The sequence below is a fragment of the Canis lupus genome, chromosome 16 (genome assembly GCF_048164855.1).
Source record: "Canis lupus baileyi chromosome 16, mCanLup2.hap1, whole genome shotgun sequence".
Taxonomy (NCBI): domain Eukaryota; kingdom Metazoa; phylum Chordata; class Mammalia; order Carnivora; family Canidae; genus Canis; species Canis lupus.
The window spans coordinates 42,487,373-42,514,534 of NC_132853.1; the positions used below are offsets into that span (position 1 = coordinate 42,487,373).

General features: G+C 60.3%; 2 protein-coding genes and 1 long non-coding RNA gene across 11 annotated transcripts in view; 2 read left to right on the forward strand and 1 right to left on the reverse strand.

The window, feature by feature from the left end:
* Positions 1–1,400, forward strand: part of DBF4B (DBF4B-CDC7 kinase regulatory subunit) — a 35,737-nt gene extending 34,337 nt beyond the window's left edge. Inside the window, 1 exon segment of the mRNA XM_072780892.1 lies at positions 1–1,400. Coding sequence (XP_072636993.1) covers positions 1–175 — 175 coding nt within the window. The 3' untranslated portion in view covers positions 176–1,400.
* LOC140606865 (uncharacterized) lies at positions 1,072–8,746 on the reverse strand. The gene is made up of 2 exons (XR_012009076.1): positions 8,489–8,746; positions 1,072–5,745 (listed from the first exon to the last, which is right to left on the reverse strand). It is a non-coding gene; the product is annotated as an uncharacterized lncRNA (long non-coding RNA).
* Positions 7,042–26,773, forward strand: ADAM11 (ADAM metallopeptidase domain 11). 9 transcript variants are annotated; one of them, XM_072780883.1, is made up of 27 exons: positions 7,042–7,172; positions 7,644–7,819; positions 15,928–16,004; positions 16,189–16,255; positions 17,241–17,326; positions 17,418–17,493; positions 17,884–17,950; positions 18,019–18,086; positions 18,447–18,521; positions 18,613–18,684; positions 18,887–19,053; positions 19,478–19,562; positions 19,689–19,779; positions 19,915–19,966; positions 20,469–20,568; positions 20,651–20,722; positions 20,836–20,928; positions 21,291–21,371; positions 21,911–21,961; positions 22,076–22,139; positions 22,366–22,465; positions 22,693–22,812; positions 22,906–23,074; positions 23,167–23,281; positions 23,369–23,459; positions 24,115–24,132; positions 24,650–26,773. In XM_072780883.1, exons 1-27 carry the CDS (start codon positions 7,109–7,111, stop codon positions 24,663–24,665), a joined length of 2,313 nt encoding a protein of 770 aa, XP_072636984.1. In that variant the 5' UTR covers positions 7,042–7,108; the 3' UTR covers positions 24,666–26,773. The 9 variants fall into 9 exon arrangements, with proteins under 9 accessions (XP_072636984.1, XP_072636983.1, XP_072636985.1 ...); XM_072780882.1 differs by having other exon boundaries at positions 24,115–26,773; XM_072780885.1 differs by lacking the exon at positions 7,042–7,172 and adding an exon at positions 16,807–16,888 and having other exon boundaries at positions 24,115–26,773.
* Positions 26,774–27,162: the final 389 nt, after the last annotated feature.

Sequence of the window (27,162 nt, forward strand, 5' to 3'; positions counted from 1 at the left end):
GCTGGCTCCAGGCCAGCTGTCAGCCCGTCTGCACTCAGCAGCTAACGTGCAGCCCGCAGGAGAACCTGCAGAGAGCCAGTCTACCTCTGTCCCCTGCCCTCTGCCAGCCAGCTGGGGGGGGGCAGCTGTTCTCAGTGGTTCTAGGCCCCCTAACCTCCCTGTCTCCCAGCACTAGCAGAGAACTGCTCCCGTGAGTTCTCTGGGACATGCAGCAACTCTGGACTTGAGGGCCAGATACACCGGTACAAGTTCTACCTCTGCTGAGTACTGCACGCCCGGCCAGGGCAGACCAGACACAAGGAGGACAGCACCTCAGGGGCTCCCCACAAGAACCAGAAGAGCCCAGGGGGCCTGGCCTCTGAAGTCAAAGCAAACAGCTGTTGTCATGGCCAAGCTCTGTGGGGTTGACAGAGCTGGTCCACCCACTCCCTGGCCTTTGGGGTGGGACCAGAAGAGTCTGGGCTGGGGGCAGCCCTCTGCCCCCACCTCCAGCTGTGTCCCGGGCAGGCAGAGGTCTACAGTGGGCCCCTCCGTCCACGCCAGCCGCCCGCACCTGGAGGCAGAGGCAAAGTTGGCATGGGGAGGAACCACAAAGAAGCTAGGAGCAGCAGGATCCCCGGCCTGGCTTCCTGTCCCTCTGTAGGCACTCGCCTCTTGCAGAGCTGGGTTTCGGTGCTCCCCACCCCCACCCCAGCCTCCTTTCCCAGGAGCATGTGGCTCTCCTGCTTTCTGAAATGCCTGTTTGTCCCTTCCCCCAGCCCCCCACGCTCGTGCACACAGATCCTCAGGAACATATGAAGCAGAGGAGGGGCTGACTGCAGCACCTCCAGAGCTCCCTGGCCCCCGCATTTGGTGGGAGCCCAACACTGAATGGACCTTTCCCCTGAGCCCAGGTTATGGCCAGATGCCCCCCTCTAGGGACCCCTCCACTCTTCCCTGGCTGCCCACCCCCCTCAACCCATTTCTGCTGTTCCAGGGTCAGCGGTTCACCTGCCAACTTCTGCATCACCCTCTTCCCTCCCTCCTTCCCTAAGGACCTCCCCCCATTTCTTTCAGCCAAGCCATTAATCTGCAGACAGAGATGGGTTTGCTATTGATTCTTTGGCCACTTTTTTTTTTATTACATTTTGTGCTGTGGTTCTTCTCACCCTTCTCTGCCTCTGTGTGTTTGTTTCTTTAAATGTTGAAGCTACAAGAAGCCTGGTGCTATTCTGTGTCTCACTTTGGAGGAAGAAAGTGGGGCCTAGCTGTGGGTGAGGACCAGAGTTGTTACTTTGGAAATAGAGCAACTGTGTGTACAACCCTCATAGAGGTCATGTTTGGCCTTTTTATGCCATTCCTGTTAAACTTCACAATTAATCTTGGTTCGGAACTGTAAATAAATTTGTTAATAACAAATAGCAGAGGATAAAGCTGGAGTGCAGTGTGTCAGGCCTCAGTGTACCATCCAGTGACCCAGAGCAGGGCGGCGGGCCCAGCATACATGGGCAGAGTGAGTGGCCAGCAGGATGGGTGCCCCCTGCAAGGGGGAAAGCATATGTCAGAGCCACCACCCTCCCCGGCCCAGTCCCTGAGGGCTGCATCTGTCCCATCTCCCCTGGTCGGTCACTACGTTCTGCTGCCCACTGAGTGGTCGCCTACGGAGAGCATGCCCACAGCCCACTGCTGAGGAAACTCCTTTGCCCTTAGGAGCCTTCCTGCAAGGGGCCCCCTCCCTTATCCCCATTGCCTCTCCCACAACACCGCCACTCTGGCTGAGAAGTTTTCCCCACTCCTTCAGACCTCCAGGATATCCTGATGTGCTGCTCAAAGACCGACGCACCCAGTGTCAACACCCTCCTCACCATCTGCCCAGGACCTCCCAGCCGACTGGCCTTCCCCTCCCATCTCAAACAATCGTGACCTTGGACATCACATCTCAGCCAGGCCAAGCCCCAGGGTTGTCTCCCCATCCGCATTTTGGTTCCAGCACTCAGGAAACACATTTAGAAGGGACCCCAGGACACCTGAGACCTGAGCTAGGACAGACCTGGGGTTATTCAAACCCCCTTCCACTCTTCCACAGATGACCTTGACTCAGACTCTGCAGGCACTGCCTCCCCCTGCTCTCTGTCCCCTTCCCACATCTGACTCTTGCAAAGGGAGCAGTGTCCTTCCTTCCAGTCACCGTCACTGCTCCCTGCTCCGCCCCCCCGCCCCTTCCTTCAAACCTGGTCAAATTCCTTCTTGAATTTGCCATCTCTTCTTCCCTCTGCCCTAAAACTCCATCCTGGAAGACACTTGCATTGATTCAGCAGGCTCCCCCTGCTCTCCAGCTACTTCCTGCGGTCTCCAGCCACTGCCTCCATGTCTGCACCTCCTTGCCCTTCCAAACCCACGGAGGCTCTGCCTGAAGCACTCCACTGGGCTTGTCTGTCCCAAGGTCACCGGAGAACCTGATAATTGCCAAAGTCAGGTCCCTCTTCTTTTCCACCTTGAAACCTGGCTCCCCTGCTTCGTGACCTGCATACCCCCACCCCCACCCCCGCTGGCCTAGTCCTTCCCTCCGCCAGCCTCTGACTTCTACACCAGCCTCGTTAGGCACCGGCCTAGATGTCTGCCCTGAGCTGGCTCCTAGAGCCCTTACCCGCCCCTCGGCATCCCTGCTACCTCTACCTGGGCCTGGGACCCTTGTTCTCACCTCTGTACACTTCGCAGATGTGACCTGAGTTGGTAGCGCCACCCCTGACTCCCTTCTGAATTCCACTCTTCACTGTGCTGGGTGGGAAGGCACCCCTACTCACGCCGTGACTTCGGGGAGTCCCTTTACTACTCTGGGCCTCGGTTTCCTTGTGTTTCAGTGAAGGGCCCCACAGGCTCCATATTCTCCAAGGACCCTGTAGTGTATGCCTGCAGGCTACACAGGCCCAAGTTCACATCCCAGTCCTGCCCGTCACTGACCTGGGGCAAGGTTTCTGAGACACTTTTCTTAATATGAAAAATGGAGATAAAAAAAAAAGAAAAATGGAGATAATGGTAGTTTCTGCCTCACTAGGAAATCTTGAGACATCTGTTAGTGAAGTTATAAACACTAGAACACATTACAAACACAGCAAACTTTTGATCCGCCCTCCTGCCCAACACATACCTGTGAGGCTTCTCTAAACCCTTCGATAGAGCTTCTTTTCACTAATATACCTTGTGACCCACAGCCCCATATCCAGTGTGTGTGCGTGTGGCTGAAGCTGCTAAAGGGCTCAGTGAGACACCCAGGCCCCAGCCCCGGCCACTTTCCAACAGCCGGTTTCCCAGAACCTGAGGATCCCATGCGTGAGGGGAAGGGGGCAAGGGCATGGGTGCCACATTTCCCCAACCCTGGTGTGTTCAGCCCTTGGGAACATGACATTTGTGCACTCCAAGCCTCTCAAAGGATAGGTGTCCTGGGAACCCCGGTGCCTCCAATTCCTCCCTGAGCTTCAGAGGCTGAAGGAAGGACCACTGAGGGAGGGACTTCCCTCAGGAGAGCTATTGGTAGGAAGAGTGGCTCTCTCCTGGTGGAGAGGACGGGGTGCCAGGCTGGGGTCTTCTGAGCCCGAGGCTCTGGGCATTTGCTCTGCTCTCCCCCACCCACAGCAACAGGTCAGCAGGCATCTCTCCATGTGCTGGGTGGAGCACCTGATGAGGCCCCAACCCACAGTGGGGTCCTGTGGGTCCAGGACAAGAGTCAGGAAGCCAGTTTTCTCCTTGGCACCTTTAGGGTCGTAGAGACAGTGTGAGCCCAGATCAAGTGAGCTTTCTGTGCACCCGGCCCGGCTCTGAGCACTTAAGACCAGCCACTCATTTAGCCCCCAGCAGCGCTGTCAGGAAGGGCCTTTCTACCCCCATTTCACAGACAGGAAACAGGCTCAGGGAGGCTGGGAGACTTGCTCAAGGTCACACAGCCCTTCACCAGGACTAGGACACCAGCTTGCTGCCTGAAGCCCTAATTCCCACTCTTCGCGGGGCACCACCTTGCCCTCACCCAACATGGTCTCTGCTACAGGCCTCACAGCCTGGGCATGGGGCCTGGCGGCCTCTGTTGGCAGGAATCGCAGCCCCATGTCTTCCGGGATGGAGTTTTTGGGCAGAAGGAAGGAGGGGGGCCGGGGGGCTGCAGACTCGCCTCCCTCACCTGCAGCTGCTGGGACTCCGTCTTGGCCCCGCATCAGCCCAGCTTGGCCCCCGTGCAGGAAAATGTGAGGGAAGAACTGGCTGAAGGGCAGGACTTCGGGGAAGGAGGCCCCAGGCCTCTTGGTGGTAGAGGCTCCTGAGGGAGGGCTAGGCCTGGCGACCAGAGCCTACCAGCTCCCTCAAGCAGGGCTCACCCAGAGGGTAGCATCAAGATGGAATAGTGGCCCCCGCCTCTGATGTCCAGAGTCCTGTCCTCCTCCTGCAAAAGCAATGGGCAGAAGCGATCAAAGGAGCCCGCCATAGCTGTGGCACTGGGGTGACGATTCTCCCAGGCACCCCTGCCTCTGCAGCTCTTGCGCTCAGGAGAGAAGGTAGGGGAGAGAAATGGGAGAGGTGGGGGATCCCTGGGTGGCTCAGCGGTTTAGCGCCGCCTTCAGCCCAGGACATGATGCTGGAGACCTGGGATCGGGTCCCACGTCGGGCTCCCTGCATGGAGCCTACTTCTCCCTCTGCCTGTGTCTCTGCCTCTCTTTCTCTCTCTCTGTTTCTCATGAATAAAAATCTTAAAAAAAAAAAAAAAAAAAAAGAAAGAAAGAAAGAAAGAAATGGGAGAGGTGTAGCTTGTAGCAGAACTGCCATGGAGGGGGCACCTGGATGCCTCAGTGGTTCAGTGTCTCCTTTCAGCTCAGGTCGTGATCCTGGAGACCTGGGATCAAGTCCCACATCGGGCTCCTGGCATGGGGCCTGCTTCTCCCCCTGCCTGTGTCTCTGCCTCTCTCTCTCTCTCTCTCTCTCTGTGTGTCTCTCATGAATAAATAAATAAAATCTTTAAATTACAAAAAAAAAAAAAGATACCAGCTGGGCCTGCTTAAAGCTGCCAACCCAGGGCAAGGGGCTGTTGGGGGTCAAAGGGCCACACAGTTGAGCCATCACTGGAGCTGGCTCAGGATGCCACCAGCGAGGAGTCAGTCTGGGGGCCAGGAAGGACTCCTAACAGGAACCCCAAATAACCAGAGCCTCACAGAAACCGTAGCAGTGCACCTCAGCTGGGAGGGCCAGGCCCCAGACTGGGCATGCTGTGCTCTTGCTCATGTTGGGGGAGGCAGCCGGAGTGTCCGTTGTGAAACGACAAGCCCCACCTATCCTTTTGGGAAGCACACTGGATGGCAGCTCACTGATGTGGCCCTGGAACTGGCAGGGCAAGATGAACTCATCTGAGGGGCACCTGGGAGCCAAACCGTGGGAGGCGGGCTGGATGGCCTCTCATGGACCGACTGTCACCTGTGACTCTGGGAAGCTCACATGGGCACCTCTCTCTTGGAGCCTCCGTTTCCCCATCTATGAAAGGAGAAGCACCATCTCTCCCTTCTGACTGAGTTTCTAGGGACTATCCCATAGCAGGCTTTCATATCTGGGAGCCCCTCACGCCTACCCCCTGAAAGAGGTTTCCAAGATGTCTCCAGAGTGAAGGACCAATTGCCTCAGTGTCGCTGAGCATCTGGTACTGGAGTGGCAGGTGGTTGTTGGGGGTAGTCACCCTGGTCCTGCATTGATGTCAGCACCTCCCGGGAAATTGCCTTCTCACCTCTCCTGAGCCTAAAATAGAGCGGAGGGGGGGGGGGAGATGCTGTCACGAGCCAGAGACAGTTCCCCCATCCCTGGCAGTCCCTGGTCCCTAGGGAAGCAGAGGACCCAGGAAGGGATTCCCTGCATCCACTCCTGCTCCCCAGCCTAGTGTGGGTTTGAGGAGGCTCTGGCCTTGGGCACAAGGTCATGATGAGACCTCACCAGCAGTACCCAAGCCCCCCACCCCCTGCCCCATCCATCTCAGGTCTCTGGTTCTTGAGATCCCTAGCAGAGATCAGATTCCAGCCCCCAGTATGGGGACCCATCCTATCTAGGAGCCGATGAGCTGAATTAGGGTACAGAGCAAGAGAGGAAGGTTGAAAGGTCAGGTGGTTTGCAGACAGCGCAACCCAGTCCGGCCTGAGAGGGGAAGTTGGGGGGACTCCAGAGGTGTCTTCTGCCCCTCAAAGATTTGGGCTGGGGGGGGCAGGAATGGGGTATGCTAACAGCATGTAAAAGAGCTGGCTAATTTATATATTTAGGGGCTAGAACTGGGGCGCCTGCCCTGTGTGAGGGATTCAGGAGCCGAGGCAATAGGCCAAGAGCCCTTGCCGGTGGCTCTGGTGACAGCAACCCCGGAAGCCCTCCCGGAGGCAGGGGCATCTTCGGCCTGGAAACCCAGCGGCCAGGATGGAAGGGGGCCTGGCCCCGGGGCGTGGGAGGACCCGCAGGGCCGGGCTCCGCTGCGGGGCGGTGAGAGCTCCCCTCGGTCCCGTGGCCTGTCCTCCCACCTTCCCAGCTCCGGCAAGCTGCAGTCGAGCCCGGGCCCTTGTGGCGGGCCCGACACCCCTCCCGGGCGGGCAGCCACGCCCCCGCACCTCGACCGCGCGGGTCCCCAGACGGGCCGTCACCGGGTCAGAGCGCGGGGTCCCCGCCTCCCTGCCTCCCTCCCCTACCGAGCCCCGGGCCCTCGAGCTCCCCCCCCGAGGGGCGCGCGGCCGCGCCCCGCCCGCACCTGCCGAGGGGGCCACCGAGCCGCGGGCAGGCTGGTCTCCGGGCGGCGCCTCTTTTGTCCTCCCGGCGCGGCGGCCCCGGCCCTGCCCGGCTGGGGGGGCCCGCGGGGGGCGGGGGCGGGCCCTGGGCTCACGTGCTCGCCGCTCGGCTCTTAACCCGGCCCGCCGCCCCGCCGGGATGGCCGCGGCCGGAGCGCGCTGAGCCGGGCGCCCGCCCCCCGCCCCCCGCCCCGCCGCGCCCCCCGCCCGGCCCGCGCCCCCGCCCCCGCCCCCGCCCCCGCCCGCGGCTCCCGCAGCCGCGCCTCCAGCCCGCGCCGCCTCCCGCCCGCGCCGCGCCGCTCGCAGCCGCAGCCCCCGAGCCGGAGGACTATGAGCGAGCCATGAGGCGGCTGCGGCGCTGGGCGTTCGCGGCGCTGCTGCTGCTGCTGCCGCTGCCCCCGCCCGGTGAGTGACCCCGCGCCCCCGCCCCCGGCCCCGGCCCCCGCCCCGGCCCCGGCCCGCCCGGCCCCGGCCCGCCGCCCTCCCTGCCCCGCCCGGGTTTTGCGGCGCTCTGCTGCGGCCACCTTCTCCTGCAGTGCTCGGGGTGACGGCCGGTCCGAGCGGGGGGGGCGGGGGACGGAGGGCGCGGGCACCCACCTGTCCCCAGCGCGCCCGCCCCACCGCGGCCAGCCCCCTGCCGCCGGCCCGCCGGCTCTGCAGGTCTCTGCGGGTGGGGGGGGCAGTCGTGACGGGCGGGCGGGACGGAAGCTGCTGGCCCCCTCCCCATCAGGCTCTTCCCTCTGCAGGGGAGCCGATGCTCCCACCCCAGGGCTGCAAGGGCCACGCCACAGCGGGGGATGAGGTGCGCTCACCCCTGTCCCAAGTCTCTTGCCCCTCGGCGGGCATCTGCCTGCAGCTCTGGCCTTGTCTCCCCAGGTCTTGGGACCCGCGGTCCCTTCGGGGCTCTGCGCTGGCGGGTCTCACCCCATTTGGGGCGTCCGGGAGCCCCTGAGGTCACAGAGCCCAGCCGTCTGGTGGGGGAGAGCACCGGGGGAGAGGTCCGAAAGCAGCAGTTGGACACCAGAGTCCGCCAGGAGCCACCAGGGGGCCCGGTGAGTGAGGCTGTGTGGGGAGGCCAGGGGGCTGGAGCAGGCCTGGAGCCCAAGGAAGGCCCCCCCAGGCAGCCAGGGTTTGTGTGCGCCCCCCAAGCTGGCGTCTGCAGCTTCTCCTTCTGTACAATGGGCTGCCTACCGGCCGGCCGGGTGCCGGAGCCCACTAGTGGGGAGCGCTTGCCTCACTCTAGGCACCCCTCCAATCATCATGGGGATCCCCTGCCCTCCGTGGACCCTGGAATGCCTAAGATTCAGTCCAGCCTTGGGTCAGCCTTCCACCAGCCCCCACTTCCCTCCTGCCAAAGCAAGTGGTTCTACTTCAGATGCGGCTTGGGGAGGGCAGTAGAGGGCAGAGAGAAGCAGCCAAGAGCCCAGGCAACGGTTTCTCATCACAGCCCCCCTCAGCGAGCTTTCTTGGAACAGCTCAGCGCTTGCTTCTGCCTCAGTTTCCCTCTGTGCACTGATAGGCTTGTCATTCTTCCTGTCCTCACTAAGGGTGGAGCCTCAGAAGGAGGTTGGAGACCCCAAGCTCACCCACAAAGGCCAGCTTCACACCCCCGCCCTGTCCCTTTCAGCTACCAGGCTCCTTCTGCCTCCCAGAGGAAGGTTAGGAATGAAGGAGATTAATTGCAATTAATAATTAATTAATATCATGTGAATAATAATTACCCAGATGGAATATTCATTCAGCACGCCTCGGCTCTCCAGGAGCTGGAAGCTGAAAGTTAGCCAGGTCAACGGGGGCGGCGGAGGGCGGGATGGCGAGGGCCTGGCAGAAAGAAACGGGAGGTGTAGAGGAGAGACTCAGAGGAGGGGTACAGCCCAGGTCTGGGAAGTTCTGGCAGCTGGGGGTGGTGGGAGGTAAATTGGGCCGGGCAGAGGGAGGAAGGAGGGAAACGGAGGCTAGCATTACAGACATCTGTCAGACTGGCATCTGGCCCTGCCTAATGTACTTGGTTAAAAGCCCTTAGGGGGGGTGGAGGGGTTTGTGGGGGGGGTGCAGGGGGCGATAGATACTCGGGAAATGGAATGGAGCAGGAAGGCAGCATGCATAATAGATGGACCATCACTCCAGGCAGGGCGGGGGAAGGAGGGGGTGGTTAATGGTCCTGGGCAGGCAGGCTTGGGTGGGGGTGGGGGTGGAACAAGGGTAAGAGGGAAGGGGTCTGAGGCTGCCTTTGGTGTCTGTCCAGGTTCCTTGGGAGATGGTAGACGGGCCGTAAGGATGGTCCAAGGCCAGGGATGAGGTGTCCTGGCTGGGTTTGGTCCTTGGTCCACTTTCTTCCTTAGGGTCACCCCACCCCCGAGAACTGTGCACCCCAAGCCTGTGTTGGCTAAGAGTTAACCGCTCAGCTCAAATGCTGGGACCCCTGGCAGGTGCCTCAGAGGCAGTCCAGATGGAGGATTGGGTGATACCATGGTGGGGTCAGAGGGCGGGGAGGGACGAAGGCATGGGGACCGAGTAGAGATGAAGAATGGAGTACTCCTTCAGCCCAGTCCTTCCTGGAGGGAGAAAGCGGGGGGAGTCGTCTGGACTATGATGGTGCCTGGAACTGTGTGCGGGATGGGGGGTGGGCAGGTTCCCAGGATAGTGATGAGTTGGGTATGCAGGCAATAGGGGCATCTCTTAGAGTGTCATTCTGTGGGGTGAGTGGGTGGCATGTGTGCATGTGTGATGTGTGTGTGAGTGACCAAGTCTGAATATGCCCAACGGGGTGTCTGAGGGGTAAGGGCAGGAGTGAAGGGTTCATGGATCCGAGGGGCAGTGGTCACCTTCAGTGGGGGTCTCTCTAGCATGGAGCCTTCCCAGGGACCTCCCTGCAGCCTCCCCAGGGGACATACTCATAGTCCTGCCTTACCTGTACCTCAGGCTCTCCTGAGACCGGTTTCTCACAACTCTATAAAGCAGGGAACTTTTGCCTGCCCATCTTACAGATGAGCAAGCTGAGGCTCAGAGAGGTTAAGTAACTTGCTCAAAATCCATCAGCAGTGGAATAATCCCCTCCAAGGCCAGGTGCTTCCCACTGCACCATTCTGCCTCCAGGGACTTTCAGTTTTGGCACCGGGGCACCCCCACCCCGCAAGGTGGAAGAAGGTCAAGGGAGTCAAAAAGACATGTCCAAGATACTCCCCCTGACTGGAAAGAGATATTGCAACCCCCTGCCTCCCACCTGGCCTTTCTCCCTGAAGCACTTCTGGTTTTGGACCATCCAGGGCTGATGACGGAGCCTGTGTCCCAATGGGAAGTGCCACACCCTGGTGCTGCTGGGCTCAGTCCAGAATTACTGCATTGGTTTGGGACCTCAGGCTGAGCCAGGTGTTGGGTCAGCAGCAAGATCTTTATTTGCTCTGGGTCATGTGGCGAGGCTGGGGGACACTGGCTGGCAGGACTGGGTGGTGGGACCTTGGCTGCTCGCCGGCTTTGGCCTGGGATTGGTCACATCACCTGTCTGAGGCCAAGCTTTCTGATCCCTAAAATCAGAATGATGCTAATATTAATTTTGGCCTCATCCACCTCCAGGAGGTGGTGATAAGAAAGGGTTTTGTGTGCTGAGGAATCCTGGCTTTTATGGGAGGGGCGGCGGGCGAGACAGAAGGTGGCCAGGAAGGAATTAGAAGCTAGAGAAATGAGTTTACTGGGCCCTTACTGGGGCAGTGTTATGCCTTTACACGTATTGGTTTATGTAATGCTCATCACAGCTCTAGAGATGGGGCTGTGGTTATTCCCATTTTACAGGTGGGGAGACAGGCACAGAGAGGTGAGATAACAAGCCCAGGTCACACAGCACTTACATAGCAGAGTCAAGACCGACACCCCAGATGGATACTCTGAACCTGCCTGCCTCTCACTCAGGCTTATAGTGAGTGAGGAGGGCCACAGGGGAACCCTCTGCCCTCTCTGCCACTGCTCTCAACTCCTCACCTCTGTCCAGTTTGGAAGTCCTGAGGCCCACAGAGGTGGGGGAGCTTCTGGAAGTGCAGAAGCCCATGGTCACAGGGAGCTTGAAGCGGAAGGTTGAGACAGAAGAACCAGCAGGGCCACCATGTACAGTTGGGCTGGTTTTTCTTCTTTCTTTTCTTCTTTCTTTCCTTCTTTCTTTTTTTCTTTAAGATTTTATTTATTTATTCATGAGAAACACAAAGAAAGAGAGAGAGAGGCAGAGACACAGGCAGAGGGAGAAGCAGGCTCCATGCAGGGAGCCCGACATGGGACTCGATCCCGGGTCTCCAGGACCACACCCCGGGCTGAAGGCGGCGCTAAACCGCTGGGCCACTGGGGCTGCCCCGGGACCCTCTCTCTAGTCCGCACAGAGCTGCTGTGTGGACATGCCTGCCCCCGGGGGGGACTCAGACTCCTTCAGAACCAAGAAAAGTGCAGGATGCGGGGAAGCAAACAATGGGAGTGGAGAGGTTCCAGGCTCCAGGCCTAGGAGACAGGTTTATCAGAGCCAGCTAGGGGCGGGGGGACCCCAGTCACGGGCTGAGCTCCTATGAAAGTTTTCCAGACCAGGATTTACTGGAAATGCTACTATCCCCGAAGCCCTCGCTGAGGGTGTGTGTTTCAGTGTTTGTGTTTTCTTGCTGTAGGCGGGGGCCGATCCGGCAAGGCTCAGTCCCCAGCCCTTACTGGAGGGCGGTCACCAGCAGGAAGCCACAGGGCCTTGTGCCTGGAGCCCTAATACTGCACTAGGGCCACGGCCGTGCTGGTCTGTGCAGCCAAGGTCGCAGCTCTGTCCTGGGATTGGAGGCAGGAAGTGGTTCCTGGGAGGGGACTGGTGGCTAGAGGCTGCCCCGGGACTCACACTGGGCCCCACTTGCTCTGGGAAGGCCAAGGCCACGAATTGAGCCCCGCAGTGAGGTTGGGCAGAGAGATGGTTCACACAGGAGGCTAGGCTTGGGTCTGAAAGGTTTTGGGATGGAGAGGGGGGCAGCCTTGGTGGCTCCTGGTTCTGCTGCCTTCTGAATCCCACCTTCCTCATCCATAAAATGGGGCTAGGAGTCGTCTCTCTTTTGCCAGTCTGCTTGGGGGACCAGAGGTGATGGTGTTGATCAGGTGTCCTCCCTGGGATCTGGCGAGAACAGATGTTCAACATCTGTGAGGCCTGCCCTCGCTCCTGAGTGTCGGGGCGGGGGTGGGGGGAATGCGGGCAGCTGGCACCAGCATGAGAGGGCTGGTGTCTGAGACAGAAGCCAGGGCATTTGGGGGTTACCTGTCAGGCTCCAGGTGGTGCAAGAGTCTTGAGTCCTCCCCAGCCAGACACTGGCCTGCGAGCTTGGCCTTGCCTGATTTCCCGCTCCTGGCTGCCTAGAGGGATCCAGTTGCCCAGAGTCTGTCCCCTGAGGGACTAATGACCCTCTAAGGAAATGATTCTGTCCTCAAAAATGTAGGTCAAATCCTATGATCAGAAATGTGTTCAACTGCTCCGTCTGGGATTCCCACTGTCCAGCCGATCGGTTGAGCCTCAGCACGTTGTGGGGGACAGCGGCGGTGGGGAGGGGATATCTCGAGGTGGGGCCCTGCGTCTCTGGCTCCCTGTTTTCTGCCATCACCCAGCCCATGTGGTTCATTGAGTTTCCTCAAAGCCCTGTTCAGCTGGAACATTTACACTTCATTCTTCAATTATTAGTAATGTGGTTACTTATCCTTGCGATAGTTACACGTTAAAAAGGGTTTCCATCTAATCTTCACGATACCCCATTTTACCGATGGGAAAACAGGCTCGGGCTTCTGCTGCCTTTCCATTCAACATGAGTGTTGAGCTCCTGGGCAGGGGAAAAGACAGGCGTGTCGTGTATTCAGGGGACTAGAGGTCACCATGTGAAAAGTTGAATCAGTGATCAGAGATGTCCAGAACTGTGTGCTCACAGACCCAAAAGTAGAGGGGGCTACAGCCCTCTGTGGGTTGAGGGGTGCAGGCTTTGCAGGCAAGGGTGAGGAGGAAAAAAGGCAGGGTGGAGATAGAGGTTCAGGAGCAGGGATTTGGGGTGACAGTTTGAGGGGCACTGCTTAAACACTCAAATTTTTTGGAGCATCTGAAAACCCTCAAGATCCTCAGACTCCCCCTTCCCAAGACTGGATTCTGTGGGTCTAGGGTAGAGACCTAGCGTCTGTCTGTATTTGCGATTCTGGAATGTCAATGGGATTTTTGCCTCCTTCCTGCACCCCAAATCTGGTTGAGCCTGACACAGGTCATCAGCCAATGCCTAGGGGGTGGCCGGGCTGGTGACGAGGGGCCTCGGGGAGGGCACAGCCACTGAAGCCAGGTGGCCACAGCCGCCACGGCAGACTTGAACTCCAGCCTCAGGGTGAGATCTGACCCTGCACCTCCCCAACATGGCCCTGGGCCAGCCACCTCCAAGTGTCTCTCCCTGAGCCTTGGCCTGCCATTTGTAAAATGAGCACCAGACGATCCGGGGGCTTTGAGATCAAATGAGCCAGGGCACGTGAGACCACGGAGCAGGAGGCAAGAGCAGGGCACGGGGTCGAGGCCTGGCCGGCCGGTCATCAGCAGCGCTGAGCTGGGCACAGAGGTGGGCAGGCGGATGGCAGGGGACAGGGGCTCCCAGGGGAGGAACTGAGGGATAATGGGGGAGGTTGAGGGCAGGTCAGGGGCAGAAGGCAGACGTAGCAAGGAGAGGTTTGGCTTTGACAGAACTGGTGCCTGAAGCTTGGCCCAGGGGGCTGTCTTAGGAAGGGGGTTTGCTTGGTCTTTCTCTTCCTGCAGACAGGGTTGTCCCAGGTAGCCCCTGCCCAGCTCTCCAATTTCCCTCCTCTTCCTCCAGCACCTTGCTGGCTTCCCCAGCACTCCCAGGACCTGCTTCCCGTTGGCCCCAGCACCCCCGCGCCCCCATCCCAGCAGCTCCCCTTGCCCTTATCTGGCCTGAGCCCTGTGTCCTGCTGGGGGAGGGGCAGCCCAGCCCAGGTGAGGCCCTACCAGGTGGGACAGAATGAGGCTGCAGGAGATGGGGGGCACGAAAAGAACCTAGCATCTGCTCTTCCAACAGTCTGGGCTTTCCGCAGAGTGGGGTCAGCTTGGTCTGCACAGAGATGGGGAGGTGAGCCTGCTGGCTTCCTGAGTGGTGGAGAGTCTGCTAGCACCAGGGCCCACGCTGCCAGAATTCTCCTGGCCTAGGACGAACCCCAGCCACACAAAGCCAGCTTCACAGCCTTGCATCTGGGCTCATCGTACCATTTTCAGTGGAAAATATCTGAGGCTCAGAGAGGCTGCTTCATCATCCCTGAAGCTACACAGGGCAAGGGGTCTGGACAGGCTGCCCCTCTGGGGGGCCGGTCAGGGCAGAGATAGGGGCTTATCAGTGGGGGTGCAGAAAGAACAAGCACATACAGACTCGAGGGCAGGGGAAGGCAGAGGTAGTCCAGGCAGGGGTGGGTAGGGAAGGCGGAGAGATTGAGCCTAGGAGAGGAGCAGGAGGGTGGGCATAGTCCAAGCCAGGGCGTGGGGTGGGAAGGGTACAGGTGGTCCAGGCCCGGGGCAGGGAAGCAAGCAGAGAGGGTCCGGGGCAGGAAGAGGAAAGCAGAGACTCCTCAGCCTTGACTTTCTATTTCAAGTCTCATCGACACTCTAGGGGCTTAGGGTGGAGCTTGGAGCTCAGTGAGCCTGGGACTGGCGAGTCAGTGTCCTTGGGGCTCAGCGGCTGCCTTCCCGGGTGCTGGCCCTTCACCCCACCTCACCCCCTCTCCTAGGGCCTCTTGAAGACACTGGGCCTTTTCTATCTTACTTCACCTTCCAGGTGAGGAAGCCTTGGAAGCTGATTCTGTGGACTTGAATCCCAGCCCCACCACTTAGCTGTGTGACTTTGGGCTAGTGTGTCAGCCTCTCTGGCCTTGGGTCTCCTCATCCGTCAGATGAGGAAAGCAGTGGCATCTATCCCACTGGCTAGTTGTGAAGAGTAAAGATGATAATACTTGTATTTAGAACAGTGCCCGGCACATAATAAGCACTCAGTAAAAATGAGAAATCTAGGTGGTTGGTAAGGAAGCCAGCTAGCACCAGGCTATGAGATTTTGTGACCTTGGGGTTCCCTTCCATCCTGCAGCCCGGAAGAAAGGTGGCAAACAAAAGCCCCACACCTGCATGGCCGAGTGGTGGGCCCCTCGCTGGGGGTGGGGGTGGTGTCTGGGTTTCAGTCTTCTTAAACGGATAGGGATGTGAGGAAGGCTCTAGTCCCTCTCAGGCCCTCGCCGCGCTGCTGGTGTTCGGTGAGGCCTGAGCTTGGAGTGGGCTCGGGAGAGCCCCGAAGGCCCGCTCATCCCCTTAGCGCAGACCCTCCAGCCCTTTGTTCTGTCCAGGTCCCTGTTCCTCCAGGCACCGCAGCTCCAGGCCTGGAGTCCCCGCTCCCCACAGACGCTGGGTAGGGCAGCCATCTTGCTCAGGCCGGGTACGTTGCCATGACAACCTGGAGCCTCCCAGCCCCACTGCGAAGGCCCCTCTGAAAAATTTATCAGGAAAACTTCCGTGTTTAAAAATTAACCACGGGATTGAAATATTAAAGATGAGCTGCTTTGGGCAAGGCGGAGGGCAATGGACTTGGGGGTAGAGGAGCCAAGTTCTTTCCTCCCGACAGGATGGCCTCTGCCCATCACCCCGGCTTCCCATTCTAACCCCTGCTACCCTGCCTGCGGAGCACGAGGCCTCCTCCATAAATCCAGACCGGACCCAGATGCAGGAAGGAAGGGGCCTGCTTTACCAGGCCCCGGGGGTCACACTGCATCCCATCTCCCGTTTGCCCCCTTCCCATGGTACTTCCTGGGGGGGCTCGCTTTACACCCCCTGAGGCCAGGAGTGGTCCTGCCAACAGCAGGGAGGGCCTGGCATGAAGCAGCGGGTAGGCTGAGATGCCTTCCGTCCCTGCGGCTCAGGGAGACCAGCCCCAGGAGGTGCCTACACCAGAGAGGGTGGGCTGTGCCCAGGGCTGTGTATTCCTGCCTGCCCCCAGGGAAGGAACAGGGTCCCAGAGAAAGATGAACTCTTGCCCCCAAATCAGTGGTACCCCCCAGCTCCCGGGCCAGGCCATCCTTTCCCCAGCACTACTCCTTGTTCCGGGGTCCCCACGTTGACTCACTTCTGTCCTCCCCCCACCGCCAGCCTGTCCACCTGGCCCAAGTGAGTTTCGTCATCCCAGCCTTCAACTCAAACTTTACTCTGGATCTGGAGCTGAACCAGTGAGTACGGCCTTGGGCCTGGAAGGAAGGGCAGCAGGCAGGTGGGCGAGGTGGGGGCGGGCGGGGGGAGATGGGGGCAGGCCCGGCTCATGGGACCTGGATGTGAATTGGGGTGGGACCCAAGTGGGACCCACAGCCCCAGCAGTGACCCCGTCCTTCCTCCTGCCCCCTCTGTCTGTCTCAGTCACCTCCTCTCCTCGCAATATGTGGAGCGCCATTTTAGCCGGGAGGGGACAACCCAGCACAGCAGCGTGAGTGCCTTTGAAAGGGGACAGGGAAGTGGAATGAAGGGACAGTGGGTCAGTGGAGATGGGGTCCAAGGTGTTCTCTATATTTGGCTGGGCCCTGCCCCTTGGGATCTCTGCCCACCATGGAGGCTCTAAGGGTCAGAGTCAGAATTGGAGCGACGTATTGAACAACATGGAGCCTGGGCTCCCTTCACCCAGTGCCCAAGGTCTGACTCTGCTGGTCTCTCTGCCTGACACGGAGGCTTTCAAGGACCCTCCCTGCTCCATGCCCAGACTTTTCTAGGAGGCAGCACTTGGGGAAATGTTCTTACTCAGCACCAAGGCCCTGGGAATTCCTGGCTGCCTGGGACACGAGGGTCCCAGCCCCAGAGGCCCAGGGGCCTAAGCAAAGATGAATGAATGTCTATAAATAGCCTCCCCCCCCCCCCCCCCAACAACCAGCCAGTTCAGTAACTGGAGCACAAGTAATTCTGCAGGAACAGGGAGGGGGGTGCTTGTCCCCTCTGACCCGAGAGCCCCGGCCAAGAGGACACGTGCTGCTCATACTTCCTCAGCCACAGACCATGTCCAGAGGTGGTCCATGGAGGCAGTGGTGTCTGTGAACACACTGTGTGTGCAGGTGTGTGTGTGCTGGGGGTGAGTCCACAGCTTTCATCTGATTAAGTAAGCTCATCTATGGTAAGTTCTTAGAACAGTGCCTGGCACACGAGTGCCAGTCCTTCTCCAAGGAACCTGTGAACCATGTACCAGCCCCACCAAATGGTCAAGAACCACTGGTGTAGCCCAACTTCCTCATCTTACAGATGAGGTGAAGGAGGCCTGGAGAGGACCAGGCACTTGCCCAGAGTAGAACCAGGCTCCAGATCCCCAGATGTAGCCAGGGACCAGGGCCACCTGTGCCCTGAGCAGCTGCAGTGGCCCTCACCCCTCCTGGTGCCTTCAGGCCAGGGCAGGGGGTATGTTCGCTGATGTTCTGCTGCTCCTCCAGGGGGCCGGGGACCACTGCTACTACCAGGGGAAGCTCCGGGGGAACCCCCACTCCTTTGCTGCCCTCTCTACCTGCCAGGGGCTGCAGTGAGTAGGGGGGAGAGGTTGGGGGGAGAGCCTTTGGCCCTGGCCGGCGTGGGGGAATACATGGTGGAGAGCTGTGCCTCTCTTTCTGCAGTGGGGTTTTCTCCGATGGCAACTTCACCTACATCGTGGAGCCCCGTGAGATGGCCAGGCCACAGGAGCCTCCCCAGGTGAGCCCCCCACAGGCTCCTCTGACAGCCCTGCTACGCTGCCCATCCTCGTGGCTTGTGGCTGCCTCCTCCCTTCGTAACCTCAGCCTTCCTGCCCTCCTCAATCACCCGAGCTCTAGTTCCCTCCCCGTGTGCCCTCAGCTCCAATGTCCCCTCTAGCCCCCAAGTAACCTCCCATTGGGCTCCAGTGTCCTTTGCCCCTGTCTCTCAGGGCACCCCCAGGTCTTGACCCCGGAATCTGAGCATCTGGGAGATCAGATCCAACATGGGAGCTCTGGCCAGTTCTGGGTCACCGTGGGGTGGGGTGGGGAGGAGGGCTGGAGCTGTCCCTCATCTGGGCTCCAAGCAGACCTGGTCAGCCCCCCAAGAACTGATTCCCCCTCATTTCAGGGACCCCTCCCCCACCTCATTTACCGGACCCCTCTCCTCCCAGCCCCCCTCGGATGCAGGGAACCAGGTAAGGGAGGGAAAGTGGGGCTGGGGAGGGGGCCGGCTGTGCCCCCCTCACCTGCCCCCTCCCCCCAGGCTGCCTATTTGCTGCCCCTGCTCATACTGCTCCTGTGAACCGGCCGAGGCTGAGAAGGAAAAGGCAGGTACGGGGGCCCGCACAGACCTCGGGCTGCAGAGACCTCAGGCTGTGGTCCAGAGCAGAAGGACACCCCATCCACGATGGGGGCAAAGGAGGGCTCAGACTGGTGTGGCTGGGGGCCAGGGTACCGTGCCTGAGAGGAAGCCCCCACCTCATTTCCTATTGCCTGTATCAACACCCGCCCGAATTATGGACAAACTGAGGCTGCCTGCCCTCGTACCAAGGCTGGGGAGGGAGGGGACCCCCACCAGTGGGGGATCAGCCTCATCCCCGACTGGAGCTCAGCACCCCCGAGTCTGCCCATGGCTTGGCCCCAATGCCAGACATGGAGGGGACCGATTCCAAGTGCCCACCCACCGCCCAGGTCCGCCGGGGCCACCCTACCGTGCACAGTGAGACCAAGTATGTGGAGCTGATCGTGGTCAACGACCACCAGCTGGTAAGTTCCCAGCCTGGGGGCAACGCCAGGAGGGGGCCCTTGCCAAAGCAGACCTGGAGGCTGGCCCTCCGCCCACTCTCTTTCCTCCCAGTTTGAGCAGATGCGCCAGTCGGTGGTCCTCACCAGCAACTTTGCCAAGTCGGTTGTGAACCTGGCAGATGTGGTGAGCCATCTCCCTTCCCTTCCCTCTCCTCCTCCGCCCCTACTCCGTTGCACACATGCTTGGGGTGAGCTCTGGAGGGCCCCCTCAGCCTCTGATTCCCACTTTCTGGAGAGACAGGCTGAGGCCCTCCTCCAGCCAGCCCTGTGCCCCCGCCCTCTCCTGCCCTCCAGCCCCACCCTCATGTTCTTCCCTCTGGGCTCAGATGTACAAGGAGCAGCTCAATACCCGCATCGTGTTGGTTGCCATGGAAACATGGGCAGATGGGGACAAGATCCAGGTGCAGGATGACCTCCTGGAGACCCTAGCCCGGCTCATGGTCTATCGGCGGGAGGGCCTGCCTGAGCCCAGTGATGCCACCCATCTCTTCTCGTGAGTCCGCCACCCCACACATCCTGCCAGCCTCTGCTGGTTGCTGCGATGCACAGGGTTGCTGAACACCTGCTCTGTGCCAGGTGCTCTTGTAGAGTCTGGGGACTGGGCTCTTCTTGCCCTACCACCCAGACACTCGCAGCAGGCTGGGCATCTTTCCCTGTATCTTAGGCTGACGCCCCTTTTTCTGGTCCCTAGTGATCTTCTACTGCCTATCATCTCCCTTCTTGTCCCCTCTTCTCCTTTCAAACTATCCCAGCATCCCTTCCTCAGGGACTCAGAGCTCTGATAGAAGGGAAAAATCTGGCTCCCCTCCCCAAGGAAGGGCTATAGTGTGGGAGGCTCCCCAATCTCCCCCTCACAGCCTCCGGAAGCCACCACAGGCAAGGCAGTTGGGATCTCCTGACACCCCCCTCCCTTCCAGGGGCAGGACCTTCCAGAGCAGCAGTAGCGGGGCTGCCTATGTGGGGGGCATCTGCTCCCTGTCCAGGGGTGGTGGCGTAAATGAGGTGAGCGGTGTGGGGCATGGCTGTGGTGGGGGTTAAAGGAAGAGGGGGTGCTTGCTGTGAAGGGCATGAGCCCTGTGCCTTTGGAGGGATGTAGACATCTTTGTCCCCCATCTTCCTCACCCCCAGTATGATAACATGGGCGCCATGGCAGTGACCCTGGCCCAGACGCTGGGGCAAAACCTGGGCATGATGTGGAATAAACACCGGAGCTCAGCAGGTATCAAAGAAAACCCCCCACGTGGCCCCACAACCAGCCCAGATCCACTCCCAGCAGCCCTAGAAATGGAAAGGGTGTCCATGGGAGGGGGTCAGACCTCCACCCTCCCTTATATCCACCTGGCTCACCTCTCAGGGGACTGCAAATGTCCGGACAACTGGCTGGGCTGCATCATGGAAGACACCGGGTGAGTTCTTGGGGACCAACTGGGGGAGGGTCTTGGGCGAGGGAGAACTACAGGGAGTGCTGGGTGGAGTCTGGATCCAGTGGCCTCAAGAGGCCCGGCTATTGGACCCACTTAGGATTTCAAAAAGCCCAGTGTTCCACGGACACTGCCCAGGGAGACCCACGTTCTCTAGCCCGACGCAAAAACTGCCAGACTGTAGTGTGCGCTGTCGCCACTAGGAGCCGCCAAAGCCTCATTTGGAGGCACCCTCCCTCCTCGGCCACAAGCCACGCTCGGAGTCCTGAGGTTTGGGGAAGGGGACGCGAGCCACGCCCCCTGCCCGTCCCCGCTTGATGGGCAGGCAGGAGGAGGATCGTGCCGTCTCCCAGCACCTAAGTCCTCAGCCTCCTCGAGATGTGACCGCGTCTCCCTGTGCACCCCATCCCCAATCTTGAGAAGGAGCGAGAGTGGGCTGGGGGGGGCGCGGGGGGACTCAGCGGCTTCGTGCCCTTACCCTCCCCAGGTTCTACCTGCCCCGCAAGTTCTCGCGCTGCAGCATCGACGAGTACAACCAGTTTCTGCAGGAGGGCGGCGGGAGCTGCCTCTTCAACAAGCCCCTCAAGGTACCAGCCCCAGGCGGGGACGTGTGGGAGCGAGGCTTGGGCAGGGCCCCGGCCAGACTCTCGACGCCCCTTCCCCGTGCAGCTCCTGGACCCGCCAGAGTGCGGGAACGGCTTCGTGGAGGCGGGGGAAGAGTGCGACTGTGGGTCGGTGCAGGTGAGAGGCTGGTGCGCGCGCCAGGTGCGGGGCGGGGGCGCGCGCCCGGGAAGGTCTGGGTGGGGCAGGTCAGGGCTCGCCCACCCGGCCCGCCGTGTCCCCGCGTCCCTCAGGAGTGCAGCCGTGCGGGTGGGAACTGCTGCAAGAAGTGCACCCTGACTCACGACGCCATGTGCAGCGACGGGCTCTGCTGTCGCCGCTGCAAGGTGAGGGGCACCTACCGCCGGGGCGGGAGGGAGGAGGCGGGAGAAGGCCCGGGGCTGGGGACCTCGGGGTAAAGGGCGGGACTTGGGGAGGAGGAGCCTCTGGAGGCGGGGCAAGTGCAGGGGCGGGACTTGACGCGAAGAAAGCGCCAATGGGGATGGGGAAGGGCGGGGCGTGCGCGTCCGTGGGCCCGTTGAAGAGCGGGGCGGGGTACCTGCCCAGGGGCGGCGGGGGGCGGAACCGTGAGTCGGCCCGGGGGCGGGGTGACCGGGCTGGGAGGGGCCGGGGGCGGGGCGGGGCCTCGGGGAAGGCGGGCGCGGAGCCGCCGCTGTGGCCTCCGCCGAAAAATGCATCCCTTTCCCAGTACGAGCCGCGGGGCGTGTCCTGTCGAGAGGCCGTGAACGAGTGTGACATCGCGGAGACCTGCACGGGGGACTCGAGCCAGGTCGGTCCAGCCCAGCCGCCTTGAGGGTCCCCGGGCGAGGCAACCCCTATGCTTCTGGGTTGGGCCCCGCCGGGGCCTCGGTTCTCTGCACCCCTCCGCTCCCCTGCTGGCGTGGCCCCGGCCGGACAGCCTACTTCCCTCGCCTGAGAAACGGGTTCTTCATGCGTCCTGGTTTTGCTCCTTCCGTCATTAAGTCAGTATAGGGTGGCTGGGGTTCCGAGGGCCTGGCACGGTATTGGTGTGTGCTCGGGATCAGAGTGTATAATAGTATAGTTAACATCTCTTAAGTCCTTACTACATGCCAGGTATGTAGTTCCTGTAAGTTCTCCTAGCCCTGTGATGTAGTTACAGGAAACAGGGAGACAGGAGAGCCTATGGGACTTGCCAATCTGCGTGGTCTGAATTCGTAGCCAGGTCTCTTGTCCTTGCCTTGGAAGAGCCCTGTACTGAGCCCCAGGAGGGGGGCGTTTGGCACCCCTTCATTCGTCAACTCCCAGTCTTGGGGGCTCCTGTGCTCAGTCCAGCCCCTCTGTCCACAGTGCCCCCCTAACCTGCACAAGCTGGATGGTTACTACTGTGATCACGAACAGGTATGATGGGTGGGGGCCCCTCTCCCTTGGGCCCTCTGGCTCAATACAGTCTTTTGTCTTCTATCCATTCAGACTACTTAGGTCTCAGTCCCTTGTCTCCTGTTTGTTCCTTAGGGCCGCTGCTACGGAGGTCGCTGCAAAACCCGGGACCGGCAGTGCCAAGCCCTTTGGGGCCATGGTGAGTCTTTGGCTTGGAATGGGAGAGGAGACTCTGGAGGACCCAGAGTCAAGAGGCTGGGGAGGGGGATGTTCTGGCTAAATATACCTTCTACCAAGTGTGTGGGTCTCCAGGATCTCAGAGACCCAGTTGGACTGGCGGTCAGGCCAGAGTGTTGGAGGCAGAGGGCTGAGGTCCTAGGGCGTTCCGGGGTGGGTGGGTGACGCCTGGCATCATCTCTTTACAGCCGCTGCTGATCGCTTCTGCTATGAGAAGCTGAACGTGGAGGGGACGGAGCGTGGGAACTGTGGGCGCAAGGGGTCAGGCTGGGTCCAGTGCAATAAACAGTGAGTTACCAAGGTTCCTGATTGGCCTCCCTGGCTTGCGGGGCCGGGGGGAGGGGAGGCGGTTCAGAGTTGGGACAGCAGGTCCTAGGATGAGCCTATGAGTCCCAGTGGAGAATATGTGAAAAATCAAGTGGTGGGGAAGAGGGCAGATTTGAGTTCAGTAGTAGTAACAGCAGTTGAGTTGGAGGTCAGACTTGGAGCTCACTGTCTCCACCCTGCCCCAACAGGGATGTGCTCTGTGGCTTCCTCCTCTGCGTCAACATCTCCGGAGCTCCTCGGCTGGGGGACCTAGGGGGAGACATCAGCAGTGTTACCTTCTACCACCAGGGCAAGGAGCTGGACTGCAGGTCTGGGGCGGGACCGTGTCTGGGGAAGGGCAGGTCGCAGCCGTGATGGGGGTGGGAGGGCAAGGGTCGAGGCTGGCTCTGCCTGTTCCCCAGGGGTGGCCATGTACAGCTGGCCGATGGCTCCGACCTGAGTTACGTGGAGGATGGCACTGCCTGCGGGCCCAACATGTTGTGCCTGGACCATCGGTGCCTGCCAGCCTCTGCCTTCAACTTCAGCACCTGCCCAGGCAGCGGGGAGCGCCGGATCTGCTCCCACCACGGGGTGGGTGCCGGGAGGCCAGGGATGGTGGAAGGGGCTCCTGAGAGGGGCAGGACCCCCACTCACCTTTCCTGGCTGCCCCCTCACCTCTCTAGGTCTGCAGCAATGAAGGGAAGTGCATCTGTCAGCCAGACTGGACGGGCAAAGACTGCAGCATTCACAATCCCCTGCCCACGTCTCCACCCACGGGGGAGACAGAGAGATATAAGGGTGAGGCTGGAGCTGGCCAGAGTCGGGGTCTGTCTCTCCCCTTCTGCATACCTGTCCTTGCCAACTGAGCCCCGTCCTTCTCCCCAGGTCCCAGCGGCACCAACATCATCATCGGCTCCATCGCGGGGGCTGTCCTGGTCGCAGCCATCGTCCTGGGCGGCACAGGCTGGGGATTTAAGTAAGAGACATACATACACGTGACCCCCCACCATTCCCCAGCGTTCTGGGGGCGCATCAGAACCCCATACTTCCCTGAGAAGTTAGCTAAGCCAGAGCTTACACGTCACAGTGTGGGCCAGCCGCAGGGTCTCGTTTTGCTCACATTTCCAAGAGATTAAAAAACAAAAACAAACCAAAAAAACCCAAAAGATAACCAGTTAACAGTCCTGGTTCCCAGCTTTTCTTGCAAAAGGAGAGTGGGCCTCTGTGCATCCTGGCACTGCGGTGGGGCGGAGCCAAGCAGGAACAGGAGCTGCCTGAAACTGGCTGTGTCCTCTGTCCCTAGGCCCCAGGTGTTCTGTGGGCACCCCTAGACCCCCCCATCCCTCGGTGTTCTGTGGGCACCTGGGGCTGGGGCCCTTGAGCTGGTCTAATTCCTCCATGGTGCAGAGGAGGGACCTGAGTCCCAGGGTCACTTGGGGAGTTAGTTGCAGAGTCAGGACTCAAACCCAGGTAGGGCCTAGGTCCTCCCTAGGCCGCTCATTAGTGACCAGGTCCTGGGGACGCTGGCCCATCTCTTGGGGAAGGGGTCTCATGGGAGCCAGGAAGGCCCTCCCTGAGAGAAGGGCAAGGTCACAAATGGCTCCTTTTCCTTTCTCTCCTTGCTCCTGAAGAAACATCCGCCGCGGAAGGTACGACCCGACCCAGCAGGGGGCAGTGTGACGCCGGCCACGTCATCCCTCCCGCTGTCCCTGTCTCCTCCATCTCATTCGTCACCTCACATTCTGTTGATGGGGAGCTGGGGGCTGATTCCTCCACCCCTGCTGTCACTGCTGTCACTACAGGGGTGGGAGAGCCCCACTCCGGGAAGAAAGTCCTCAGCCCTCGCCCCTTCCTCCTGCCCACCCGCCGTCCCAGGCCTTGGTCCCTGTACTCCCACCCTTCCTGCGGCCAGACCATCCTGGCCAGGTGGGGCCTTGGAACTGTGTCCCCGCAGCCCCCTGCTCCCGGGAGGGGAGCCTACCTCTGCGTCCCATCTGTTTTGTCTTCCATGTCACCGCTGTCTGAACTTCCCACCAGATCCCCTCCCTGGCCAGCCTATGACTTGCCGCCTCTAGGGCCCAGCACTGACCTCCCAGGGCCCGGCTCAGGGGCTCTCCCTCTGGGCCCTGCCTCACGTCCTCCCCTGACGCCCCCTCTCCGTTCCAGGTCCGGAGGGGCCTAAGTGCCACCCCCTCCCTCCGAGCCTGGCGCCCACCGTCTCTCCGCCCTGCACCACGAGGCTGCCCCCGCCCAGCCACGGAGGGAGGCACCGTGCAAATGTCTTCCGGGCCCAAGCCTTTCAGCTCCTGGCCCCACGGGAGGGGGGTGGGGGTGGGGGTGGGGCTGTGGCCCTGGCCTTCCCACCGCCAGGGTGGACCAGGCCTGGGGCATTTCCCTCATGGTCCCCCACCCCACCTCATGCGGCTTTGGCCTCTCACACCAACTCTCCCTGTGTGAATGTAGCTTCCATCATCACAGACTGCCACAGCTCGGGGGCGGGGGGGGGGGGCGCTTGGGGGACCCCCCCCCCAGTGGCCATGGCCTGGGACGGCCCCTCCTCAAAACCAGGCAGCTGGGACCAGGGTTTTAGCTCTCTGGGACTTAGGGGGAGGGGACTGACATCTACCTTTTTTTTTACTGAATCTTAACTGATGAATGTAACTTTGGGGGTGCTGGGGCGAGGGAATTTGTGGGGATATTTTGACATTTGTGGGAGGGATCAGAGGAACCGAGGCATGGCCCTCCCCCCGGGGCCCTCCCCTGGGAAGATACACCTGGAATCCTCTCATTGGACGGAGCCCTCCCCAAGCCAGGCAGGGGCAGGGCACACTTGTGTGCCCCTCGGCCAGCCCTGCTGAGCTTGGAGGGAAGAATGAGTGCTGATTCAAACCAAAGCTGCCTGTTCTGTGCCCAAGGCCGAGGTTATGGGTACGACGACCACATGTCCCAGATTGTCTTCAATTTCAAAATGACCATCCTGCTGTCCCTGCCAGGATGTATGTATTTGGGAGAAAATCCAGTCCCTGAAATAAAATGACAGCTCCCCCCTTTCAAGAAGGGTGATTCTGGGGCTGACTCAGGGTTTAGCTGCCCCCCTAGCATGGCCTAGAGGTCCCAGGCTGGGCCATCTTCCCAGGGAGGACTCTCCCAAGCAGGAAAGGCCAGGGAGGGCCCAGTGACTGGAGGGTTAGGGGTTTTGCCTGTGATGTACAAGAGGAGGTAAAAAAAAAAAAAAAAAAAAAAAGGCAGGTCTCATATGATCCTCAGCTTCTAGGAAAGTCCTCAAGGCCCTGTCAAACCAATTCGACTCCTTACCCTCATTCCAGGGCTGAGTAGTAAGTTTACAGTTGTTCTCCCCATTACGTCCTCTGATCCCCACTGCAGCTGAGCCTGACGGACAGGCTGAGGCGGGCGGGATTCCTCATTCCTGCCTGTGGCCTTCCCTCGTGACCCATGGGACCCATGGGACGGCGGAACCTTGGTTCAACTACTACAAACCAGCCAGCAAGGGCAAGATGGGGGTTAAGCTACCTTATGGATGAAAGCCACAAATGAGCAGAGCCCCTCACCCCAGAAATACCCCACCCAGACTCAGCAGGGATTTCTGGACACCCCAGGGCCTTTGAGCTGCCTGTTCAGTCCCTCTGTTTCTGGGGCATCTTTGAGGAGGAAATGGCTCCCTGTTTATCTGCACCACCCCTCAGGGCAAACTGGGGACTGAGACCCTTTGACACCCCTTTGGGAAGCCGGATGCGGCTACAGTGGGATCCTCAATACTGAGCTCCAGCTGGCACTGCCCAAGAGAAGGGGGTGAGTGGGACACCCCCTGGCCAGTCCTGCTCCGCCAGCCCCACGAACTGGAGCAGGGGCAGGAGGGAAAGGGCTGGGTTTGGCACTGCTGCCGAGGTACCGTAAGGCATTCTCTGGTGGCACACGCGTACACACAGCTGGTAATGCATCTGGCACAAGCATTTGGATCCACATCTCTGCACAAGTGTGAATACCTCTGCACATGCAGACAGGCCTGTGTGTGCGCACACGTGGGGTTGGGCGTGGGGTGTGGAGGACTCAAGACTTCCTGTGACCAGTCCACCTGGCTCCCAGCTGTCTGCATCCTCCCGGCCCACCCTGGCAACACCCAGGGAGGAGTGGAGGCTGCATTGGCCCCGGCCTGGAAATGGCTCCATACAGCATCTTGTAAATACGTCATCTGGGGCTCGGGGTGGGGAGGCAGGGACAGGAGCATCAATTAAAGATCATGTCCTGGGGCTTCCGTGGAGCTCACACCAACCTGTGTCTCTCCTTTCTATAAATGACCGCACTGTGACTTGGGCCCTTCCTTGTCCTCCTTGGCCCTGGAGGGAGCATGATGACTGGGGCACTGGAGGTGGGAAGTGAGCACCCAGGACTGGGCGCTGAGAGACTGGGACGAAGGAGTGTAGCTTTCCATTCCCGGCCAGGAAATAGGCGCTGATGGGTGGAGGGCCAGCCTTTCCGCTTCCTCGGCTCTCCCAGCAAAGATAACTGCCTCCCTCTGGCTTTGGCAAAGCAGAAGGGGAGGTGAATAGGAAGCATCTTACTCAAAGGCAGGAGCCCCAACTTCCCTTTTATGGTTATAGCTAGAGAAGCCTCTCCTGGTCTCCCAAGAGATTCCAGAAAGCTGGATAAAACCACTAATC

Coding starts and splice junctions, on each gene's coding strand:
- ADAM11 (XM_072780882.1), top strand. CDS start 7,109: ATGAGGCGGCTGCGGCGCTGGGCGTTCGCGGCGCTGCTGCTGCTGCTG. Junction 17,494..17,883: donor GGCCACAGGAGCCTCCCCAG/GTGAGCCCCCCA, acceptor CCCTCATTTCAG/GGACCCCTCCCCCACCTCAT. Junction 19,780..19,914: donor TAAACACCGGAGCTCAGCAG/GTATCAAAGAAA, acceptor CTCACCTCTCAG/GGGACTGCAAATGTCCGGAC.